The following is a 23,545-nucleotide window of genomic DNA, read 5'->3' on the forward strand; positions in this document are numbered from 1 at the left end:
TGCTAACATTAGCTTACTGCTATAGAGCTGTAGGAGACGCTAACGTTAGCTTACTGCTATAGAGCTGTGGGAGACGCTAACGTTAGCTTACTGCTATAGAGCTGTGGGAGACGCTAACGTTAGCTTACTGCTATAGAGCTGTGGGAGACGCTAACGTTAGCTTACTGCTATAGAGCTGTGGGAGACGCTAACGTTAGCTTACTGCTATAGAGCTGTGGAGACGCTAACGTTAGCTTACTGCTATAGAGCTGTGGAGACGCTAACGTTAGCTTACTGCTATAGAGCTGTGGAGACGCTAACGTTAGCTTACTGCTATAGAGCTGTGGAGACGCTAACGTTAGCTTACTGCTATAGAGCTGTGGAGACGCTAACGTTAGCTTACTGCTATAGAGCTGTGGAGACGCTAACGTTAGCTTACTGCTATAGAGCTGTGGGAGATGCTAACGTTAGCTTACTGCTATAGAGCTGTGGAGACGCTAACGTTAGCTTACTGCTATAGAGCTGTGGGAGACGCTAACGTTAGCTTACTGCTATAGAGCTGTGGGAGACGCTAATGTTAGCTTACTGCTATAGAGCTGTGGGAGACGCTAACGTTAGCTTACTGCTATAGAGCTGTGGGAGACGCTAACGTTAGCTTACTGCTATAGAGCTGTGGGAGACGCTAACGTTAGCTTACTGCTATAGAGCTGTGGGAGACGCTAACGTTAGCTTACTGCTATAGAGCTGTGGGAGACGCTAACGTTAGCTTACTGCTATAGAGCTGTGGGAGATGCTAACGTTAGCTTACTGCTATAGAGCTGTGGGAGAAACTAACGTTAGCTTACTGCTATAGAGCTGTGGGAGACGCTAACGTTAGCTTACTGCTATAGAGCTGTGGGAGACGCTAACGTTAGCTTACTGCTATAGAGGGAGACGGTCACGCAGGAGAGTCAGAGGTTCGAAGTCTTGCTGCTTTAGAGACACTTTTTCCTGCACGTTCCTTCAGCTTCTTCAAACACACAAACATGTCCAGACTTCAGCTCGGTCTCTGAGGCTGATCCTGCGCTGTCGTGTCGGACATGATTCCAGCTTCGAGAAAGTTTTGTTTTGGTTGTAGCTACAGAGGCGCCTGCGGCAGCTTCAGCAGAGGAGACGGCGCCTCATGAGGCTCATTTTGCCGTAATTATTATTGTGAAAATATTTACCGGGGTTTACCGCTACACCGGTAACCGTGACAACCCTAATCCGAACAGTGATAACGCAGCAAATCAGGAGCGACAGATCGAGTGAGCAGGAAAACGTGACGAGGCCGGTTTATTTGTAGAGCTCAGTTCATACAAGGTCATTCACAGTTACAGAAAAGTACAACAAAGATCAATCCATAAAACATTACTTTAGACATGATTAGTTTCAGAACAACAGCGCAGGATGCTAACGCTAATGAGAGATGCAGCGCAAAGAACATGTTTTAGGTTTGTGTCTTAAAATAATGTGTTTTGCGATTCAAATGAAGGCAGTTCATTTAAACGGGGCATAAACACTGTATATCTCTCGGCGAGAACTAGAAACATGCCCTGAGTCCCGGTGCTTCAGCCGCCGCGTCGCCCAGAAGCACAACTGTAACCACGGCGCTTTGTCATGTGACTGACTCAGCGTGCACACGGCTGCTCCCGCTGACTGAGGGCAGAAGCATCATCGTTTAGAGCCCGTTTAGTCCTGGTTTAGACCTGGTTTAGACCTGGTTTAGTCCTGGTTTAGACCTGGTTTAGACCTGGTTTAGTCCTGGTTTAGTCCTGGTTTAGACCTGGTTTAGTCCTGGTTTAGTCCTGGTTTAGTCCTGGTTTAGACCAGTGTGGATCCTCATGTGTCTCCTGAGTCCGGAGTGTCGACTAAATTGCCTCCCACACTCATCACATCTGTGTGGTTTGTTCCCAGTGTGGACGCTCATGTGTGATGTGAGTCCGGAGTGTCGACTAAATTGCCTCCCACACTCATCACATCTGTGTGGTTTGTTCCCAGTGTGGACGCTCATGTGTGATGTGAGACTGGAGTGTCGACTAAAGTTCCTCCCACACTCATCACAGCTGTATGGTTTTTCTCCAGTGTGGATCCTCATGTGTGTTGTGAGCCCGGTGGACTGAGCAAAACTCTTCCCACACTCCTCACACCTGTATGGTTTATCCCCAGTGTGGGTCCTCATGTGTGTTGTGAGGCTGACAGACTGAACAAAACCCTTCCCACACTCCTCACACTTGTACGGCCGATGTCCAGTGTGGATCCTCATGTGTTTCCTGAGCGTCGCTGATAAAGCAAAGGTTGTGCCACACTGGTCACACTCATGCTGTGCTTGTGCTCCGTCGTGGGCTCTCTGATGCTGCTTGAGATTTGAGTGGTAACGGAATTTCTCCCCACACTCCTCACAGCTGTAGGGCTTTTCTCCAGTGTGGATCCTCATGTGTTCTTTGAGGTGGCTTGACACAGTGAAGGTCTTTCCACACTGGTCACAGCTGTGTGGCTTCTCTCCTCTGTGGATCCTCATGTGTTGTCCAAGGGTACTACTTTGAACAAACCCTTTCCCACACTGCTCACAGACGTAGGGCCGTTCTCCAGTGTGGGTCCTCATGTGGCATTCAAGACGCTGTGAAAAAGTGAATGCTTTCCCGCACTGGTCACACTTGTACGGCTTTACTCCAGTGTGGATTCTCTTGTGTTGCCTTAGATTTGAGTCATGACTAAATTTCTTCCCACACTCATCACAGCTGAAGGTCTTTTTCCCAGTGTGGACACTCATGTGTATTTTGAGGCCGCCTGCCTGGGTGAAACCCTTGTCACACTGGTCACACTTGTATGGACGTTCTCCACTGTGGATCCTCATGTGTTGAATGAGGCCAGCAGCTTGAGTAAACCCCTTTCCACACTGCTCACAGACGTAGGGTTGTTCCCCAGTGTGGACGCTCATGTGTGTTTTGAGGTGGCTTGCTCGAGTAAAGGTCTTGTCACACTGGTCACACTTGTATGGATTTTCTCCAGTGTGGATCCTCATGTGTTGAACAAGGGAACGGGATGTAGTGACTGTTATCCCACACTGGTCACACTCATGGCGTCTCTTCTCTTTTGTGTGGTTTTTCAGACGTTTGGATGCAGTGACAGCTTCCCCACTCTGGTCACAGTGGTGTGTATTGCCCTGTGTGTGGGGAGTCTGCAGAGGCTGAGCCGACTCCATTTCTCTGCGGACACAAACAGGACACGAGTTAAACTGTGGCTCCAGGTCCAGGTTCAATCATAGCTTAGTTTAAGGTCATTTAATCAGAGACATGAGGAAAAGCCTGATCCTCCAGAAGCTGCAAGTATGAGTTAAAACCACAACATTATCTTTTCATTTTACCAACAATTATTAATTATATCTACTATTATTTTAATCTTGTTTGTTCAGAGAAAAAGGAAGTCCAGCTCACATCAAATGAACACAAACATAAACGTTCATCATGAATGCGCTCTGTGATGTAGGAGGTTTGGTAGAACTGGGTCAAACTGAAATGATTCTGTTTGCAATGTTCGCTCTGTAAACTTCACAGGCTCATGATCAGCTGAACAAAGAAAGTTTCTCTCCATCCTCTGCCCATGTCTCTGTTGAAACATAGTTTAAAAAGCCTCGTCTGCTCCTCCCTGTCAGGCGCTGGGAAAGGGGCTGCGTCATCTGCCCCGGGGCTTATGGGAAATGTAGTTCTAGCCTCTTTAATGTTATAAGTTATCATGTCGGGGCCGTGAGTCCGACAGGTCTGGTGCAGAATGTGAATGATTTTAATATCCAGTCATTCCATGAAATCAAGGCCTTAAGCGTCATTTAAAAGCAGTCAATATAATTCCATCTGTCATTAAACCTACATTTATTATTAAACCGGTAAAGATGCTGCTATTTCTCTCCTGCATAATCTGTGTGCCCCCAATTTCTCTTCTCACAGCCTTCATGCCTGATTCTGATGTGGAAACATTCAATAAAATCATATATTTTATTTCAGTAATCTACTGCTCACGTTTTCAAGTGTGATTTGAAACAGTTTTGAACAGTTTTCTTATTGCCTAAACGACTGGACCACGGTCTGTATCTCCCTCTTTTATTTTGGACGCAACAGAATAAAGTTAAATTACATCACACGGCAGCGCTGATTTTTACTTTGGCTTCTGAGCCGAGAGATGATCAGAGACGGACAGGCTATATTAAAGTCTATTTTATAAATGAGTTTAACCTCTTCACTCCCGCTTTAACCGAGAGGATCTTTTTCCTCACGTCAGATTTTTTTTTTTCCATCATTTTTTTTTGTTGGGGATTCAACTCATTTTTGTAGCTTTTTTGTCACATTTTTGTCACATTTTTTCCGTCAATTTTTGTCACATTTTTTCCGTCAATTTTTGTCACATTTTTGTCATTTTTTGTCACATTTTTGTCACATTTTTGTCGTTTTTTGTCAATTTTTTGTCACATTTTTGTCATTTTTCGTATTGTCAATTTCTTGTGACATTTTTGCAACTTCAATCAACTTTCGTCACTTTTTTGTCTATGTTTTCTCACTTTTATCCAGAAGCTTTTGGACTGGGGTAAAGCCAAACTGGAGAAAATGTGCTCGGTTCAGGTGGGAGTTAAGGGGTAAAGAAAACATTTGCGTGTGATTTTTCCTAATGCTGTTCAATGTAAAAGGCATAATGTAGAACTATTAGTAAGTGGTTTTTGTTTGTGGATGAGCTCTGCCCCTCCTAACGGCCAAGTTTAGCATTTACAAAGGTGTTTGATGCAGGACTGGAGCTCAGTGAGATCAGGCCACATGAATATAAATGACCGTGGCCGCCCACATAACGACCCAGACCACCCCCCCCCCCCCGCCCCTTATATGAATATTCTCCACGGAGCCTCCTTTGTAAGAGAAACAAAAGGAGGATGTGCCTCTGCAGGAAGGTTAGTGCTAGATCGTCTGCTCCGGAGGGACGGTCTACTGTGAGTTTGTATAGATCTATGAGTTGGTTTGTCTAAAAATACAAATAATCCTAATCCTTAAGGTTAACCCCTTAACTCCCACCTGAACCGAGCACATTTTCTCCAGTTTGGCTTTACCCCAGTCCAAAAGCTTCTGGAAAAAAGTGATGGAAAAAAAAAACAATGATGGAAATGTGACAAAAAAGTGGGAAAACATTGACAAAAAAGTGACGAAAAATGTATGAAAAATGGACGAAAAAATGACAAAAATGTGACAAAAAATTTATTAAAAATGGACGAAAAAATGACAAAAATGTGACAAAAAATTTATTAAAAATGGACGAAAAAATGACAAAAATGTGATAAAAAATTACTAAAAAAGTTACAAAAATGAGCTGAACACCCAACAAAAAAATGTTGGGAAAAAAATCTGATGACGTGAGGAAAAACATCCTCTCGGTTCAGGCGGGAGTTAAGAGGTTAACCATTTCCCTGGCCCTAACCTTAATTTGTGTTATGATAGCTCACGTTTTCACAGCAGACTGTCCCTCCGGAGCACACGATCTAGCACTAACCCTGCAGGAATCCCGTTACCATGGAGACGAGACACCAAGGTCCCTTAACGAAACCTGTTTAGTCTCTATAAAGTCTAAAACCGCAGGCGACCCAGAGCACCACTAGTTCAAATAACGCAAATCCGGCAAACTGAGCAGAACAGCACTAAAGAGGCACAAGTAGACGGGGCAGCCATGGCTAAGCTAGCGGGCTAAGCTAGAGTGGATTCTAAAGCTACGTTTAATACGTGGATCAACAATAGTAACAGAGAGAGCGTCAACACAGTATACACTCACCGGATGTGACGTCGTTAGGTTCATGTTAGCTTGGGTTTATGTTAGCTTTATGTTAGCTCTCCGTTAGCTTTACGTTAGCGCTCTGTTAGCTTTACGTTGGCTCTCCGTTAGCTTTACGTTAGCTTTACGTTAGCTCTCCGTTAGCTTTACGTTTGCGCTCTAAAACAAGCTTCTTCTGACCCCGAGGAGACCAGAGCGAGCTCAGGTCGGAACATAAACCTCTGAGCTCTTCCTGCTCCTGTCTCCTCCTCCTCTCCAGTCGCTCCTGTCTCTCCTCTCGAGCTCGTGCTTCTCTCTGACCTGCGCTCGTGAGGTCGCCGCTCGGCTGCAGCGCTACCGCCCCATAAGCCGAACATAAAAGTGTAAATAGAGACTTCTGTAGGGAATGAAGTGTCGGAAAGTGCGCATTGGCAGAAAGTAATAGAAGGTTTATTCATGAGGTTTAAGTGTCTAATAGTTACAGAAGCTGAATACAAATGAAAAGAAGGAACTAAAAACATCTAAACTTCAGAGAGACAGTATGAAAGAGCCTCATGACTTTCCTCACACATTTGTAACATCCCAGTTCTTCACAGGGATGAATTCTTACAAAAACTCTCACAATAATGTGAACAACACCAGCTGCCTGTTCACCATCACTACAAAGACTTCACCGTTAAGTTTTTGTTACAAATGTCTAATTGTCCAACAGACTGAAAGACAAACTCTTTTCCTTCCACAGTTAGAAAGACGTGAGTAACAGGAGCTTTGAGTAAATCAATGATCTTTCTTAGATCTCACTCACCCGCACAGACTGTGGAGCTGCTCCGTGTCCTGCTCTGGCCTCACACCAGTGGGGGGGTCCGCCCCTTTACACCCGTCTCCAGTACGTGCTAGTGGCAGGCCGTGGTATTGCAGCCAGCAGCCCAAAAAGCCCTTTTTGTCATAGACACTCATGTAAAAGGAGCAGCCTGTAAAATGGTCCACAGGGCATCTGGAGTTTCAGACTGAGGCAAATATATTTCTTTAAAACATGGACTTTTTTTCTTAGTAAAAAAATTGTAAAGCATCAAAAATACATTTTTAAAAGTTTTCTAATGACGTGACGTCACCAGGGCCGTAGACGTGCGCGAGCGTGTGCGTGATGACTCATGAACGAGCAGATTCTTCCTCGTGTGATTTAGCGGCTGAAGTCTGAGCAAAACAAATGAACTGGACTAAAAACAAGGATAAACGCGAAATAACAAACATCTCAAGTAAGTTTATGTTTCTCTAAGTCTTTAGCCAAAAACTAAATACGAAATGTATGATGAATATAGCCTGTGTTTATAGCATTGGATTATGGTTAAAAAGAAACAACTAGTCTACATGTTATTAAACTCATTTCTGAAAATTAAATAATGGCACTAATAACCTGTAACTGTTTTATTAATTTAAAAATACTAGCAGCATTTAATGTACTTGGTTAGTTTACTACTTACATTATTTGTGTAAGTAGAATGAAACACAAAAAAATGCATGATTTCCGCATCTGTCCTGGATCCAGTACAGTACAGTACAGTACAGTACAGTGCAGTGCAGTACAGTACAGTACAGTACAGTACAGTACAGTACAGTGCAGTGCAGTACAGTACAGTACAGTACAGTACAGTACAGTACAGTGCAGTACAGTACAGTACAGTACAGTACAGTACAGTACAGTACAGTGCAGTGCAGTGCAGTACAGTACAGTACAGTACAGTACAGTACAGTACAGTACAGTGCAGTACAGTACAGTACAGTACAGTACAGTACAGATAAATGCTATATAAAGAACAATTTCTCACATTTTACCAATGAAAATGTAATATAAAACACTTTTGCTCATTCTTTGTATTTCAGCCAAACAATTGTAGTTGTGATGTTATACTAGCAAATACAGTGAAGTAACAACTCGATTTTTATCAATTCTATCACAATATCAAGACTTCCAGCACTTACGAAACTTCCCAGAAAAGTGACCGAGCGGAAGTTCATGAGCGCGGTTACGTACGTCCGAAGGGCCGCTAAGCGCCCGGTTGTTCAAAGAGCGGCTAAACGAGCTTTTTAAGCCCCGCACTGACAAACTAACCCCCAAAGTCATCGTAGCATAGCAGCTTATTCGCCTGAAATGGCCTTAAAGAAACATTTTGTATTTAAAGAACGATGATATTAAGAGATTTGACTTTTTGCGTAATGGCGTCCGCTCGGCTCTGAGGCTTCGGCGGCAGCCGTGCGCTCACGCTGCTTTCACCCACTCGGGCCGTGGGAGCAGAGATACAGGTGACGCGTCATACGGGTCCTTTGGGCCGTTATGGCGGACGAAACTGGAGTCATGCGCCACTGAGCACCTCTATGTAAAGAGACAGGAGCTGGGACAGCATGCCTTATCCAGTTTATATAATAGATCCATGCCTCACACAGACTCACACTCACTTTTATAGCTCTGTGTGGAAACCCCTCCCTCCCTCTGCTGCCCCCTGCTGACCTCATGTTACACCAGGGTCTGCAGCCTTTAGGATCCGAGCAGTGACCGCAGCACAGACACACAAATCATACAACTCCAAAACGTGACGAGGCCGGTTTATTTGTAGAGCTCAGTTCATACAAGGTCATTCACAGTTACATAAAAGTACAAGAAAGCAAATAAACTCAATCCAAACATTAATATAGAAATGAATCCATTTCGTTTTTTCCTTGACTTTCTTTTTTCAGGCGAATGCATTTAAACGTGAAATATTACATTTGACCTTATAAAAGAAGTTGGAAAAATCAAAGTTATTAATTGGTTGTAGGACTCACCGCTGTAAAGTGGGATGGCAGCACTGTCTGCGGTTTATTTACAAAGCTCTTCCCGATGTCCTTCCTGATTATTGGTTAAATGTGAGATGTTTTCCAGCTGAGGCCTCAGGACATTCTGAGTCTCGACAGACACACAGAATGGGGAATGAAAGGCCTTTTGTGTGGATTTGATCGTACTGGTCTCACTCCTAAGGTTTTCATCTGGTGTGAACTTTCCGATGTTGTTTGAGAGTCCGTAAATGACGGAAGGTCTCCCCACACTCCTCACAGCTGTAGGGCTTTTCTCCAGTGTGGACCCTCATGTGTGTTTTGAGAGAGCTTGATGTTGTGAAGGCTTTTCCGCACTGGTCACAGTTGTACGGCTTTACTCCATCGTGGATTCTCTTGTGTAACTTGAAACTGGTGTCTCGGCTAAATGTCCTCCCACACTCATCACAGCTGTATGGTTTTTCTCCAGTGTGGATCCTCATGTGTTTTATGAGGCCGACGTTTTGAGCAAAACTCTTCCCACACTCCTCACAGCTGTATGGTTTTTCTCCAGTGTGGATCCTCATGTGTGTTTTGAGGCCGCCGTTGTGAACAAAACCCTTCCCACACTCCTCACACTTGTACGGCCTCTGTCCAGTGTGGATCATCATGTGTTGTCTGAGCGACTCTGATGAAGCAAAGGTTGTGCCACACTGGTCACACTCATGCTGTGCTTGTGCTCCGTCGTGGGCTCTCTGATGCTTCTTGAGATTTGAGTGGTAACGGAATTTCTCCCCACACTCCTCACAGCTGTAGGGCTTTTCTCCAGTGTGGACCCTCATGTGTTCTTTGAGGTGGCTTGACACAGTGAAGGTCTTTCCACACTGGTCACAGCTGTGTGGCTTCTCTCCTCTGTGGATCCTCATGTGTTGTCCAAGGGTACTACTTTGAACAAACCCTTTCCCACACTGCTCACAGACGTAGGGTCGTTCTCCAGTGTGGGTCCTCATGTGGCATTCAAGACGCTGTGAAAAAGTGAATGCTTTCCCGCACTGGTCACACTTGTACGGCTTTACTCCAGCGTGGATTCTCTTGTGTTGCCTGAGATTTGAGTTCTGACTAAATTTCTTCCCACACTCATCACAGCTGAGTGTCTTTTTCCCAGTATGGACACTCATGTGTGTTTTGAGGCCGGCAGCTTGAGTAAAAGTCTTGCCACACTGGTCACACTCATGGCGTCTCTTCTCTTTTGTGTGGTTTTTCAGACGTTTGGATGCAGTGACAGCTTCCCCACTCTGGTCACAGTGGTGTGTATTGCCCTGTGTGTGGGGAGTCTGCAGAGGCTGAGCCGACTCCATTTCTCTGCAGACACAAACAGGACACGAGTTAAACTGTGGCTCCAGGTCCAGGTTCAATCATAGCTTAGTTTAAGGTCATTTAATCAGAGACATGAGGAAAAGCCTGATCCTCCAGAAGCTGCAAGTATGAGTTAAAACCACAACATTATCTTTTCATTTTACCAACAATAACTTGGCGAAGGGGCTCTTATAATCTTACAAATGTACAGAGCGCACGAAACGAGCGCATCCCGTGCACATATATTATATATATATAAATATAATCCAAAGATCAACATTTTAATTCTATAGAGCTCCATTAAGTTAATGGGCGACTGAGAGCCCTGGTCACGAAGCACTTTCCATTAATATATAGTTTCTGCCGTCGCCATCTTTACAGTGTCTTTGATTACTTTAAACAAGGCACTTTAAAGTCTTTGTATGGACTTTTATTGTACAGTATTTCACCCTTTAGATTTCTACTTGTGTTTTTGTTTGTGTCCTTTAGGTGCTGACGTCGCACTTTAAGCTTCTTGCACATTTTTTCCAATGTGGTTTTAGTGCAAATGTCTGAGTCTGAATCTGAACGTGAGTTCATGGTTCCTGTGAAAGCAGATGTTTCCACTGTTTTTGTAGATGTAACTCGGGCTGAACCATATGGACAAAATTTCATATCTCGATATTCATGCCAGATATCTCGATATCGATACGATGTGATTTAACTATGGGTTTGATGAAAACCAAGCATTTTTCAGAAAAATGAAAACATAATAGTAAAGAGTGCCGTTTTATTGATGAAAATCTATCGTTTATATCTTGCTTTTTTCGATTTGAATGTTTTGCATTAAATCCCCTTTGGTCTTTCAATTCCACCTGCCTTTTTTCTGGGGGTGATGTTCACGCGAAATAGCAGCTCTGCAAAATTGGAAGCCAATCAGAGTTCAAAGGGTCCCACACTGACACCAAGATGTGTTTATCTGCATTTTTATGAGGGGGGGGTCAGTAAAAACCAATAACTTTGTCTGTCAATCACACCCACTGGGAAATCGTTGAGATCATGTTTACTCCCAGACTACATGTCTTTGAAATATCTATGAAAAAGCAGGTAGTTTGACAGGCCAGGCAAGCAACCCGACGACGGAAAAGCAGAAGAAGATGGATGGATGTGCTAAAAATGTAGCATTCGCACTGACTTGAGGACTTAAAATATTATATATTTCACAATTTTCAAGCAACTGTGCCCTTTTTTTCATACATTCAAGCTTTTGAAAACCATGCTAACTCAATGTGAAAAGAAAGCATTGTTTTTTTTTTAGGTTCTGAATGATTTCTAGTTCCCCTGCCCTAACATGTGTGTAATCAGGCCCAAGTTTCACAGAAGTGTTGTTTTCAATGAACCTCATCAAAAAAAGGTAGAGTTGATCAGATAAAATTGTGAAAATCATGGGGGGTTTGGTGCACCCATATCTCGATATCAATACGATAACGATATATCGATATATCTATCAGCCCTCGATGTCAAGGGGTTAGGCGTCAAGTCGCGCCTAACCCGCTTTACTGTTCCTTACTGTACCCCCCCCCTCGTCACTTCCTCCAGCTCCGCTCCTGCTGCTGCTCAAAGCTTTAAACAGTTTCTGTGAGTTGTTATTCGGATCTACTTCTGGTTTGCCTGACCTGCCAGACACTCCTCCTTTCTGTTCAGAAGAAGAACCGTCTGGGCGGCGGCTCACAGACAATCATTTCACGGTTTTACCCAAATCAGTCCAATCACGGACCAAGAGACAGAAGCCGTCACCCGTCATGACCACGCACTGTCAAGATGGCGCACGACGACGCTGTTTTCTTCTGCTCTTTGGTCTTTTTAAATCATTTGAAAAATATATAAAACCGAAGAAGAAACATCGTTGGACGTGTTCCTTGTAAAAATGATGTTTCTGAAAAGACTTCCTGCCCCTTGTTTCTGCAAAGTTTCCAGCGTTGCTCTAATTGGTTAATGCCGTCTGTCAATCACACTGAGGTCACGCTCGCTCCCAGACTACAGCTCTGTGAAATATCTTTGGAAAAGCCTGTAGTTTGGATGGTTGTACTCTTGGCTGGAGTCTGTTACATATGGAATATTAGTCTTTCTTTCCTCTAAGGCCCGAGTGGCTCGTCCGGTGCAAAGGCCTGTGTGCTCGTCATCCACCGCTGTATAATGTGTTTCTGTTTGAATGTGAATACCTTCGTAAGACCCTTTTTTACTCAAAAGAAGCCTGCTGTGTCTAATTTTCTGTTGCATATAAAAATTGCCACTACTTTTCCTGTTTGAAGGAATAAAAAGCAAGAAACACGCACAGATTTTCTATAGTAAAATGTAGTATCTGGGCATAAACATTGCATTTAAAGGTGTTAGAGTTGAAAGGCTGCTCTCTGTATAAACCGTTTTCATGAATCAAACGATAAAGTCTGAGCCCCCCCTTTGGGTCACATGCTGTTGCACGTGCAGTTCCAAACCTTGCTGAAGCTGGTTTGGTTTGACTCTTCACTTCCTCTGTTTTGTCACCCCTCCCCCATCAGCTCTGGGTCTGAGCTGCAGCTGCAACGGCCACTCCCTGTACAGTGTTGCTTTTACAAACTAAATAAGAAGTGCTTTGTGAGACTAAAGCGGTGGTTAAAGCGTCTAACAGTTACAGGAACTAAATCACTTTGAAACAAAGGGACTAAAATCCTCTAAACTTCAGTGACACAGTATGAAAGAGCCTCATGACTTTCCTCACACATTTATAACATCTCAGTTCTTCACAGGGATGAATTTTTACAACTTTCTGCAGAAAAAAACTCTCTCTAATGTAAACAACAACCAGCTTCCGTAAATAAATGATCTTTCTTAGATCTCACTCACCCGCCCAGACTGTGGAGCTGCTCCGTGTCCTGCTCTGGCCTCACACAGACTCACACTCACTTTTATAGCTCTGTGTGGAAACCCCTCCCTCACAGTGTGGGCTCTGCTGCCCCCTGCTGACCTCACGTTACACCAGGGTCTGCTGTTTGCCTGTCAGTTTGACGTCCCCACTATTATTGTCCCATCTTTGTTTTGGTTTGTCAGATTTTCACATGCCAACATCTGACACGTCTACAATACGTAAAGCATTAAAGGGGGGGTATTATGCAAAATTGACTTTTTCAAGCTTTCCGTCATGTCATTATGTCATTCCCTCATTACAAACATGGCTGAAGTGTTGCCTTGGCACATTCACGTATTTTTGAGTAATCTGTAAAAACTCTGATAGGGATAGGTTTGCCTCCTCCTAGGAACGCCCCCACCTCCTGGAGACGCCTCCGAGCTTTCGTCACCAGCCGAGTAACCAACCACTGCTCCTCAGCAGAACCCCCTCCCCACTGATGCCACAGACAGCGTGTGGAGGGGGCGTGTCTAAAGGCTCAGAGGTTCTTAACCCCTTAAGCCCGACGGTCCCACCTGTGGGACCAAAATAGGTACTGCATCATAAACCTCTGTGGAGTACATCTTAAAAACTTATCACGAAGTTATTTTTTTAATTTAAGCAAAGTGTACACCCTAATGCACACAAAACAAACCATAATGTTAATCTTTATGCACATATTTATCTGTACAGGCCATTTTTATACCCCGTTGTTCGCAAAAGAGCGTTTTGAAAACCTTTGGTTTTGTACGAAAAGACGTTGTTTGCGTTGCCATTGAAATCCACGTACAGCTAAGTTTGTAGTCCTGTGAAAGGGGAGAAGTCACTGAATCTAATGATAACAATTACTCTAAAAACTACAACACCCCGGTGTTGCAAAGGGAACGCGTAAACACTGCGCCCTATTTCCGCTTCCGTGAGCTCTCTTCTTCGGCGCGAAACAGTGAACAGAGCGCACGTACTCCCCCTCGGTTTGGCGACTGCTGCGAGGTTTTGTTGTTGAGTTTCCGCGAAATATTTAGTTTTATTTCTTCGAAGTCATGGCTAAGAAGATGTACAACATTGAAAGGGACATGGCGGAGATTTTAGCGGAGGTTCAGAGGCGGTCCGATGTGGAAGTGGAGGATTCGGTTGATACGGAGGACAGTTCGGACGACGATGATGAGCGGTCAGAAGATGAGGCGTTCATCTTGCATGTACCTGTTTACAAGTAAGTTTATTTGTTTGTTGTTATATTACTATTATTATTATTATTATTATTATTATTATTATTATTGTACATTATGTATTTTCAGATAGTATAATATAAAATAACACGCATAATTATTGTCTTTCACTCAAAATTCTAGCCAAGCTTGTTGTAGAATGTGGTGTCTGCAACTTTCTACTTTTCCGTGAAGACCCTCAAGACGCTCAAATGACAACATATGTTTACAGTAATAATAAAAATAGTAATAACAATAGACATTATGATAAAAAGTAGTTATTGAAGACGTTTTACAAATATTGAATTATTCAAAATCAATAGCATTTTTTTTGGAGGAGAATATGATTCATTTTTTTCCCTCATCAATAATTGTGTATGGATTTATTTTATCCTCACAGTTACTTGTATCTATTCAAGAGTGTTTGTGAAAAAACAAATGAAAACAAAGGAATAAAATGTTTAGAAAATGCACTAATGAATCCTAGTACTACAATAAAATGTTGCATTTTTATTTTGATCTTACATTTCCCTGCTTTCTATTTCATACACTAAATAATTCACGCAGCATGTTTTATTATCAATTACTGGGTAACAATTGCCTTTTTTTGTCCTATTTCCAAAGTGATCAAGAGGAGAATGGTGAAGCAGAGGGGAAAGATGAAGCAGAGGGGAAAGATGAAGCAGAGGGGAAAGATGAAGCAGAGGAGAACGTGGAGCTCCATCTACCCACCGTGGTGCAGAGTCTCCTCTCTTTCTGAGGTTAGTGTGCTGATTTGTGTTGCAATACTCATCTAATACTCATATCTTGTCTGAAATCAGAAGTTGATGTAATTTATTTATATTGATGGTGATTATTTTTCTTACAGTGATGATGTTGGAGATGATGAGGACTATGCACCCCCTAAGCGGAAGAGGGTACCATCCACTTCATCTTCCTCCAGTCCTGCATCCCCTGAACCTGGGATAACACGAGGGGGGCGTGGAAGAGGCCGTGCCCGAAGGCGTGGAAGAGGCCATGCCCAAGGCTGTGGAGGGCTAGCGAGAAGGCGTGTTTTGGCTGCTGAAGATGCAGGGGAGGCATGGCGCACCAAAGAAGACCCGGATGTTGCACCGGAAAGCCCACCCTTTGAGCCCAAACATCCTCCAGGCCCAAGAATTGACGGCACCGTGAGCTGGTCTCCTTTAAGCCTGTTCAAGTTGTTCTTTAGTGACAGGGTGCTGCGCACTGTCATGAAGAATACTAATGAAAATGCAGCAAGGCGACTGGCAAGCGGCAAAAAATATAAGTGGTCCCCCTTGTCTCCGGACACTTTTTTTGTGTTTTTAGCTGTTATCATTTACTCTGGTTTGGTGCACACTCACGAAAGGTCTGACATGTGGAAAACCACCTTTCCCTACAACTTCCCCTTTCCTCGCTCTTTTATCACCAGGGACCGGTTTGAAGCCATCTTTTGGTCCCTTCATCTCTCTGATTTGGCTGAAGATGAAGAAAATGAGAAAAAAAAAGGAACCCCCCAGTATGATCGGCTCTTCAAAATTAAACCCCTCTACACTGAGATTGTTGATGCCTGCAAGTCCCATTTTCAACCGAACCAAAACATCACAATTGACGAGCGTATGGTTGCAAGCAAGGCCCGTATTGGATTTCGGCAATATATGAAGGATAAGCCCACCAAATTTGGCTACAAGTTATTTGTTTTGGCGGATTCGGAAACTGGCTACACTTCAAATTTTTTTGTTTACCAGGGAAAGGACAAAGAGCGCAGGGTCCAGAGGCAAGCGGAGGAGGGCCTCAGTGTGTCATCTGTGATGGACTTGCTGAACTTTGAGCTTCTGGGGAAAGGCTATCGACTCTATGTCGATAACTTTTACACAAGTGTGCCTCTGTTTCACAAGCTTGCGCAGAACCACACTGCAGCATGTGGCACCATTCGAACCAACAGGAAAGGCTTTCCCAAAACAACCCTGAATGATCTCCCAATCAGGCCACAAAGAGGAGACATGCGCTGGATCAGGAAAAACAACCTGCTCTTTTTGCGGTGGATGGACACAAAGGTCGTAAACGCGTGCAGTACCTTTCACAGCGCCTACAGCGGGAATGCTGCTCTCAGAAGGGTGAAAGGGGCAGACGGGCAGTGGCGTAGGACGGCTGTGGACATTCCTGATGCCATCAAGGATTACAACGTCTACATGGGAGGAGTTGACCTGTCCGATGCCCTTATTCAATACTACTCCGTCTTGAATAAGACCATGAGGTGGTACAAAACTTTTTTTTATCATTTCATTGACATAGCGGTAGTCAACAGCTATATCCTGTACAAGCGTGTGAACAAGTCTCCATCCCTCATGACCCACAAGATGTTCCGGGAAGCTCTCATGACGGAGATGGTAGCGCAAGCCAAAGCTCTAATTGCAGACTCTGCACCCCGCCCCACCCTGCGCAGCACATGCATGCCAATGTTCAGAGGAGACAGCTCATCTGAGCGGAGAAGGTGTGTGGTATGTGCTGCTAAAGAGAAGGAGAAGGCAAAGCAGATGCCAGGATACAAAGTGCAAAACATCAAGACACCCGTTTACTGTTCCAGCTGTGATGTGTCTCTCTGCTTTGTTCCTGGAAGGAACTGCTTTGTGGAGTTTCATGGCTTGTAAATGTAAATATTGTAAATGTAAATGCTGTTAGCAAAATGGTGTTTTAATGTAGCAGGACAACAGGATCTTGCATAAACATGTACCCTTTACACAGTGAGATGTGTGGCAAGAACGGATTAGGGGCACTTTGTATTACAAAAAAGTTTAAAAGTCCTTTATTATTACATGGACATGCCGATGTGTTTTGAAAGTACAGAGTCTTTGGCGGGGGCAAACAAAGACTCTGTACTTTCAAAATGCATCGGCGTGTCCATGCAAAAATTAAGGATAAACCTTTTTGTAATAGAACGTGTCCCCTAATCCATTCTTGCCACACATCTCACTGTTTAAAGGGTACATGTTTATGCAAGATCCTGCTATAGGCACTTTTATTTGAAAGAGCACTTATATTTCTTATATAATATATAATCATTTTATATATGTTTTAGACCTTGTTGACAATGTTGACAAACTTACTTCCAGATTGCTTCTCTTTCAGTAACACCTGGTCACGGGACTGTCTCAAAAACTGCTTCATTCTGTGATTTGCGTATCGTGTCTCAAAGCGGGTCATCGTTCAGAGCGTCTCACTGAGCTGCCTTTAGTGGCTAGGCGCTAAACAACGGAGGTTTTCTTGTCCGTATAGTTATGTAAATCATTAGTCATAGACAAATGTGCTGTATTTCCCCCATTTTCCATTGGCTTATTCTGACTGTGGGCCAGAATACATTTTGTATTTTCTTATTCTTCACAAGGGTCCTTCTTTTGAACAGATACAAAAGCAGGCGTGGAGCTGATCAGGCGAGGGAAACAAAAGGAGCGCCATCTACAGCAAATAGTGCCAAAATTAGTCCGTGAAGCACAGACCCACAATACAAAGAAAATTACTCGTGTTGGTGCTTCAGTCGTGTTTATGAGAAGTAATTAAGTTAGTAAATAAATAAATAAAGAAGTAATAACGTTTGTCCACAAGAGATCACTGTTCAAACAGAATGAAACAGCTCAGGGACTAGCTACAGCACTTTTTTGCTGTGTTACAAGACTTTACTCGCCCATCACTAGTAAAAAAGAGTTGTGTTATGTCTGTAGTTTCTCATAAATATTGATTTAATGGCTGTTTGAATCCAATTGAATGTTTTTTGTATATATCTGTCAACTGAATTTGCACATACAATTGTTCTATAGTTTCTCCAATTATTGTACTGTGCTGTGAAATGATATGAGATTTTATTTTATTAAGTTTGAATCAACCTTTTATATATTTGTACATATTTGACAGTTATTATTACCTTTTATATGGATGTTTTATATAATATTGATGTTTATGATTATTGTTATTTGACATTTATGGCATTTTGTGAGAGTTCTTGTAGTAAAAATACTCATTTGGTTACAAACTAATCTAGTTTGATGTCATGTGTATGAATTTCTACTGTGCACAATGGTGGTAATTGATGATGCGCCAACTATATATTCTTTCCAAAAGCACCATTAGATGGCAATTGACTCAGATAATGCTCATAAGTAGAAATATTCAACCAGTTTACTTTGAAAGTGGAAAAAAAAACCTTTGGCACACATTGTGCCAAAATGTGCCATTTTGTGCCAAATGAAGGGTTCGCCTGGTAAAATCATGTTTCAAACCTAGTGTGTAGGCCCTTCCATTCATCCAATTCAAATAAAATTTGGTAGAGGTGTAGTCAGCAAGTTACTTTAGATAACCAAAGGCATTTGTGTGCATAGAATCTGTGTAAACATGGTGTTACCCATTGTTATATATCATAAAACATCAGGCGGAGGTTAAAAAAAGTACAAATTACTCTAGATTAATCCTAATTTACACAGCCATAGTAACACAATCAATAATTTTAACATTGGGAATGAATTCCTCAGGTCCATAGCTGTCCATAGACACCAAGAACATGCATATGGAGTGAATTACTGAAGAGCCATTCTTGGTTTACCTTTGAGATTTCATTTTGGGTGTTTTTGTCCTCAAAAACGGCTAGGGCTTAACAGGTTAAAGAGACAGAGGCCTATTTCAAGACATTCACTACAGCCATTTTGAGAGAGACATTTTATACAAGGCAGTTATTCTAATTTACTGCATTGACAGACCAACAGAAGGTTTGTCATCATTGTAATGTGATATAGACTGGTGCTATGTGGCTGAAAAAAGCAGAATACCCCCTCTTTAAACAAGGATGGGGTTCATGGGAGAACGCCACTGAGAATGGCAGGGGCGCCCCCAGTGGCATCAAAGGATGGGTCAAATGCAGAGGACAATAAAGTCAACAAAACATAAAAACTAAAGGAAGCCCTTTCAGTCTAAAAAAGACAAAAGAAGTTTGGGAAAGAGCAAAGGGCAAAATATCATGTGGACTGATGAAACCAAAGGTGAATTGTTTGGGCAGAAACACATTGTCATGTGTGGAGGAAAAATGGAACAGCACATCAACATCCTTACAACCTCCTGTGGAGAAGGAGGAGCAGCAGAAGGAGGAGGAGCAGCAGGAGGAGGAGCAGCAGGAGGAGCAGCAGGAGGAGGAGGAGCAGCAGGAGGAGGAGCAGCAGGGGGAGGAGGAGCAGCAGGAGGAGGAGCAGCAGGGGGAGGAGGAGCAGCAGGAGGAGGAGCAGCAGGAGGAGCAGCAGCAGGAGGAGGAGGAGCAGCAGGAGGAGGAGGAGGAGCTGCACACAGAAAGTATTGATTGATTCCTGCTCCTATGAATATCTAGCTTCAATACCACTTTGAGTATCGAGGAATCCATTTTTTGACATCCCTTGCCTGTACATTCATTAATGATTTCTACAAAGGCTCTGACAGAAACCTAAACATCTGGATTATTCATTATTTGTGATGCTAAACGCTAAGGGTGATAGGAAAAAGCCGTAGTGCTAATGCTAATGCTAACAGAAAGAGTGTTTTAGTGATGAGGACTGTGTGTCTGACTGGGCTCCGTGTGTCTCTCCTCAGCTTCAGCCTGGTGTCTCTGGAGGTCTGTGGTCTTCAGCGGGCCCCGGACCCCGGCCCCTGGCCCTGGTTCGGCTCTGCTCCTGGTTACCGTGGCCACGCGGAGGTTCTGCCGCTCCGGGCCAAACGCAGCGTGTTCCTGTCTCCGTGGAACAACAGCGACCCCTGTGGCGACGGATGGAGACGCGACGAGGAGGAGGAGGCGGAGGAGGAGGAGGAAGAAGGTGTGTCACTTTTCAAAACACTTTCTAAAATCCGGACTAAAACAGGTGCTTGATCCGGGTCTCTGGTCTCCTCAGGCCTGGTCCCCTCGGTCTCGGTGGAGGAGCTCAGACGGAGGTTCCTCTCCTCGGCTCATGGAGGGACGGTTCAGAAGCAGCTGATCGTTCGAGTGTCGCTGAAGTCCTCGCTGATGTTCTACGGCCGCGCAGAAACTAACGCCGCCTGTCCCTACAAGGTCCTGACCCACCACCCACTGACCTGCTGACCCACTGACCCACTGACTCACTGACCCACCACCCACTGACCCACCACCCGACTGACCCACTGACCCACCACCCACTGACCCACCACCCACTGACCCACTGACCCACCACCCACTGACCCACTGACTCACCACCCACTGACTCACTGACCCACCACCCACTGACCCACCACCCGACTGACCCACTGACCCACCACCCACTGACCCACCACCCGACTGACCCACTGACACGCCGCTCCCGTGGGGGCTGGGAACCGTTCCAATCAAATACAAAGGTTCAGGTGCTGCTGGTATCGAAAAAATAAGTCGAACGCAGGAACTGACAAGCAATATTAAATCTTTATATTCAAGTTTTGATGCTGTTGGTCAAAAAAACAGGAAACAAAATTGAGAACATTTAGGAAAAACACTTCAAAAATTGGAGACTTTTAAAGAACAATTCAGTGAAGAAAAATGTTAAAAAGTGGGAAAAAATATGAAAAACTTAAAGGAAGTTTCTGACAAATAATCTAGTATAGGTTTTCGTTCAGGTATAGATACAGACGGCATTTCTGGAATCGCCCATATATGGTCATTTTTGAAAACAGTTAAGGGGGAAAACAATTTTGAAAAATCTAAACTTTCTCTATTTATTCAAAAACTACTAATTCTGAATATAGTTTATACTAAATAAAGATACAAAGACATGGGGAGGAGCAAAGTGGTTCAACAGCCCATAAATACATGAATCACGGAGAATGCTAACTTGATGCTACATGTTAGCATCGGGCTAATGCTAACGGTTAGCTAGCGCTTGCTACAACTGCCGTTTTTTCACTTCCACTGAACAATCTGCTGTGAGAAAATATCCATACGGGCCCGATTTACACTTGACTTTATTTATGTGATAAATAACTTCATATTCCACCAGAAAATGGCTAAAAAGAGGGAAAAATTGTGTTTCTCTAAAGATTCTATTTTCCCCCTTGGTGAAGCCACGCCCCCTTATATGACGAGATGCCGTCTGTGTCTATCGCTATCGAAAACCAAATATCGTTGAAATTCTGGTAGCGGTATCTGTCCTATCCCCGCGTTATACATGACTGTCAACAGAAACAAATGGGTATAAAGCTTTCAAACAGTCAAAACATGACTAAAAGCTCATTATTATAACGAGGAGCTGCGGGACGGGCAGCGTTAGCAGAGTTTTGTCTGTTTTATTGTGTTGAGCGTTTCCTCTGTTCTCAGGCCGTCCTGGAGGTGTGCGACGGGTCCGGCAGCGTCACCGTGGTTCTCTGGAACAGCGTGTGTCTGGACTGGTACCTCCGCCTCGCGCCCGGTGACATCATCAGCCTGCGGCGCTTCAGGGTCAAGCAGCTGTTCCAGAGTCAGCAGCAGGACGACATCGGTGAGGCTGAAACTCTGAGCTCCTCGGGCGGTTCTGGACCCGCACGATTCTATATGTCGGAGTTTGAAAGGTTTTGACTTCACTCCGTATAAAGGAATTAGTATAAAATAGTGCTAAGATCTAGTCCAGTATTTTTCTACTTATAGCAGATACTGTAAATTCTCTAATACTAGCCTGTACTCCATTAGAGGCCGGGTCTCTGACAGAGGCCGGGTCTCTGACAGAGGCCGGGTTCGCGGCTGGCGGAGGCAAATTAAAGCTCGGTCATACTGGTGTAAATGAAAACTCACGTGCAGGAAGTAACAAACGGGAACCCGGGCCGAGGGGGACGCTGCGGAGGAGCTGATCCGAGCGTAACTTTGACACAGATTTAGCCACTTTTCAAACCTCCTGTGACGATATTTGGAAACAGGACAAACAACAAATGTCGTGTGACCCTCCAGGGTTTTAATAAAGTCTCCATCGCGTCTTCAAAGCACGTCCAGCTGCTCCGTGTGCAGGTCAGTCCCACGCCTCAAAATAACTCCTCCCATCAGTGCGAGCACCTCGTCTTCTCTCGGGTCAGTCTCATGATCGATCACAAACACAAACGCTCCGTCTAAACTCGCCTTTTACACAAGATAACAACAAATAATCCGGAAACAGAAACCTGCAGTGACACTGATGTCAAAGCTCCGCTAACAGCAACGAAACACTTCCTGTTGTCCCGACAAAATAAAAGGCGTCAATGTTCCAGCCGCTGGGAGAGGGTTTGAAATGTTCATTAATAAATTAACCTAATATTTTAGGTGCAAATGGACACAAATCTCGTTTTTCTTCATTTTCCTGGTCGTCCGTTTTGCTCAAATAGAAATAAAGTCCTGTCTCTAATTGTGGCCTGGTTCCAATAAAGGCCTGGTCCTGGATGCCCTTGAGTAAATAAAGGCCCCGGCCTATATTAGAGCATTTACGGTAAGTAGAAGTATTAGGACCGGCCCACTCTGACCAGGCGTGTGTGTCCTCAGAGATCAGTGTGAACAGCAGGAACCCGGCGGCTCAGATCAGGAAACTCCCAGACTCCTGTGTGTCTCCGCAGCACCTGCCTCCACAGCCCGAGTTCTCCTTCTGCAGCAGGTCTGACTCACACGTTCTTCTTTCTAACCGATAATTATCAGTATTTAATGTTTCTGTGATGTCACCAGTGCTGAGCTGCGTCACCGGCCTCACGGCGAGGAGTGTGACGTCATCGGGCTGGTCACGTTTTCAGGACGGAGCGAACGCATCCGCTCCAAAGGTGACATTAATACTACTACTACTACTACTGCTACTACTGCTACTGCTGCTACTGCTGCTACTGCTACTGCTACTGCTGCTACTGCTGTTTCCCTCTCTGTACGTAAACTCTTCCATGTTGAATCCTCTGCTCGATCGTCCGCTCAGACTCGCACGGGGCGGAGCAGCTCCTGGAGTACCGCTGGCTGCGCCTGGAGGACGGCAGCAGCGATCAGCCAATCACAGTGAAGCTCTTCGCCACGTCACAGCCTGAGGTCCACAGACAGCTGCTCCCGAGTAAGTCCCGCCCCCTGCTGCTTTTGTTTGATTCTGGTTTAGTTCATGTTAAGTCTCTGTTTCTCCCCAGTGTCGGTGATCGTCCTCACACGCCTCAAACTGATCCGAACTCTAGACCAGGCTCAGTTCTACCTGACCAACACCAGCTACACCCAGGTCTACTGCACAGGTGAGGGGGCGGGGCTTCTACTACTACTGCTACTACTACTACTAATACATTAACCTCTTACCACCCGCCAAAACCAGGTGCATTCTCTCCTCTTTGCCATTGTCGTCACTTTTTATTTCCCTTATGTGTTTTTGCCATTTTTTAAATTACTTTTCTGCTGGATTTTTGTCACTTTTTTCTGCTGGATTTTTGTATTTTTTCCGCTGGATTTTTGTCATTTTTCCGCTGGATTTTTGTCATTTTTTTTTGCTGGATTTTTGTCATTTTTTTGCTGGATTTTTGTCATTTTTTGCTGGATTTTTGTAATTTTTTTGCTGGATTTTTGTCA

The 23,545-nt window shown here is 44.1% G+C and overlaps 2 protein-coding genes across 2 annotated transcripts in view; one reads left to right on the top strand and one right to left on the bottom strand.

Annotated features, from left to right (window-relative positions):
* LOC306981067 (RPA-related protein RADX) overlaps positions 1–23,545 on the top strand; it is a 91,165-nt gene that overhangs the window by 63,976 nt on the left and 3,644 nt on the right. The window contains exons 4-10 of the mRNA XM_079580615.1: positions 19,633–19,853; positions 19,929–20,086; positions 21,341–21,500; positions 22,505–22,613; positions 22,682–22,773; positions 22,920–23,048; positions 23,119–23,217. Of these exons, the coding sequence (XP_079436741.1) occupies positions 19,633–19,853; positions 19,929–20,086; positions 21,341–21,500; positions 22,505–22,613; positions 22,682–22,773; positions 22,920–23,048; positions 23,119–23,217 (968 nt within the window). The remainder of the gene's footprint in view (positions 1–19,632; positions 19,854–19,928; positions 20,087–21,340; positions 21,501–22,504; positions 22,614–22,681; positions 22,774–22,919; positions 23,049–23,118; positions 23,218–23,545) is intronic.
* LOC306980660 (uncharacterized protein) lies at positions 1,811–9,741 on the bottom strand (the record flags this gene model as incomplete). Its single annotated transcript, XM_079580088.1, has 2 exons — positions 9,512–9,741; positions 1,811–2,874 (listed from the first exon to the last, which is right to left on the bottom strand). The coding sequence occupies exons 1-2, from the start codon at positions 9,573–9,575 to the stop codon at positions 1,811–1,813; spliced, it is 1,128 nt and encodes a 375-aa protein (XP_079436214.1). The 5' UTR covers positions 9,576–9,741.

Source organism: Gobius niger, assembly GCF_951799975.1.
Source record: "Gobius niger genome assembly, chromosome: 21".
In the NCBI taxonomy this organism is placed as follows: domain Eukaryota; kingdom Metazoa; phylum Chordata; class Actinopteri; order Gobiiformes; family Gobiidae; genus Gobius; species Gobius niger.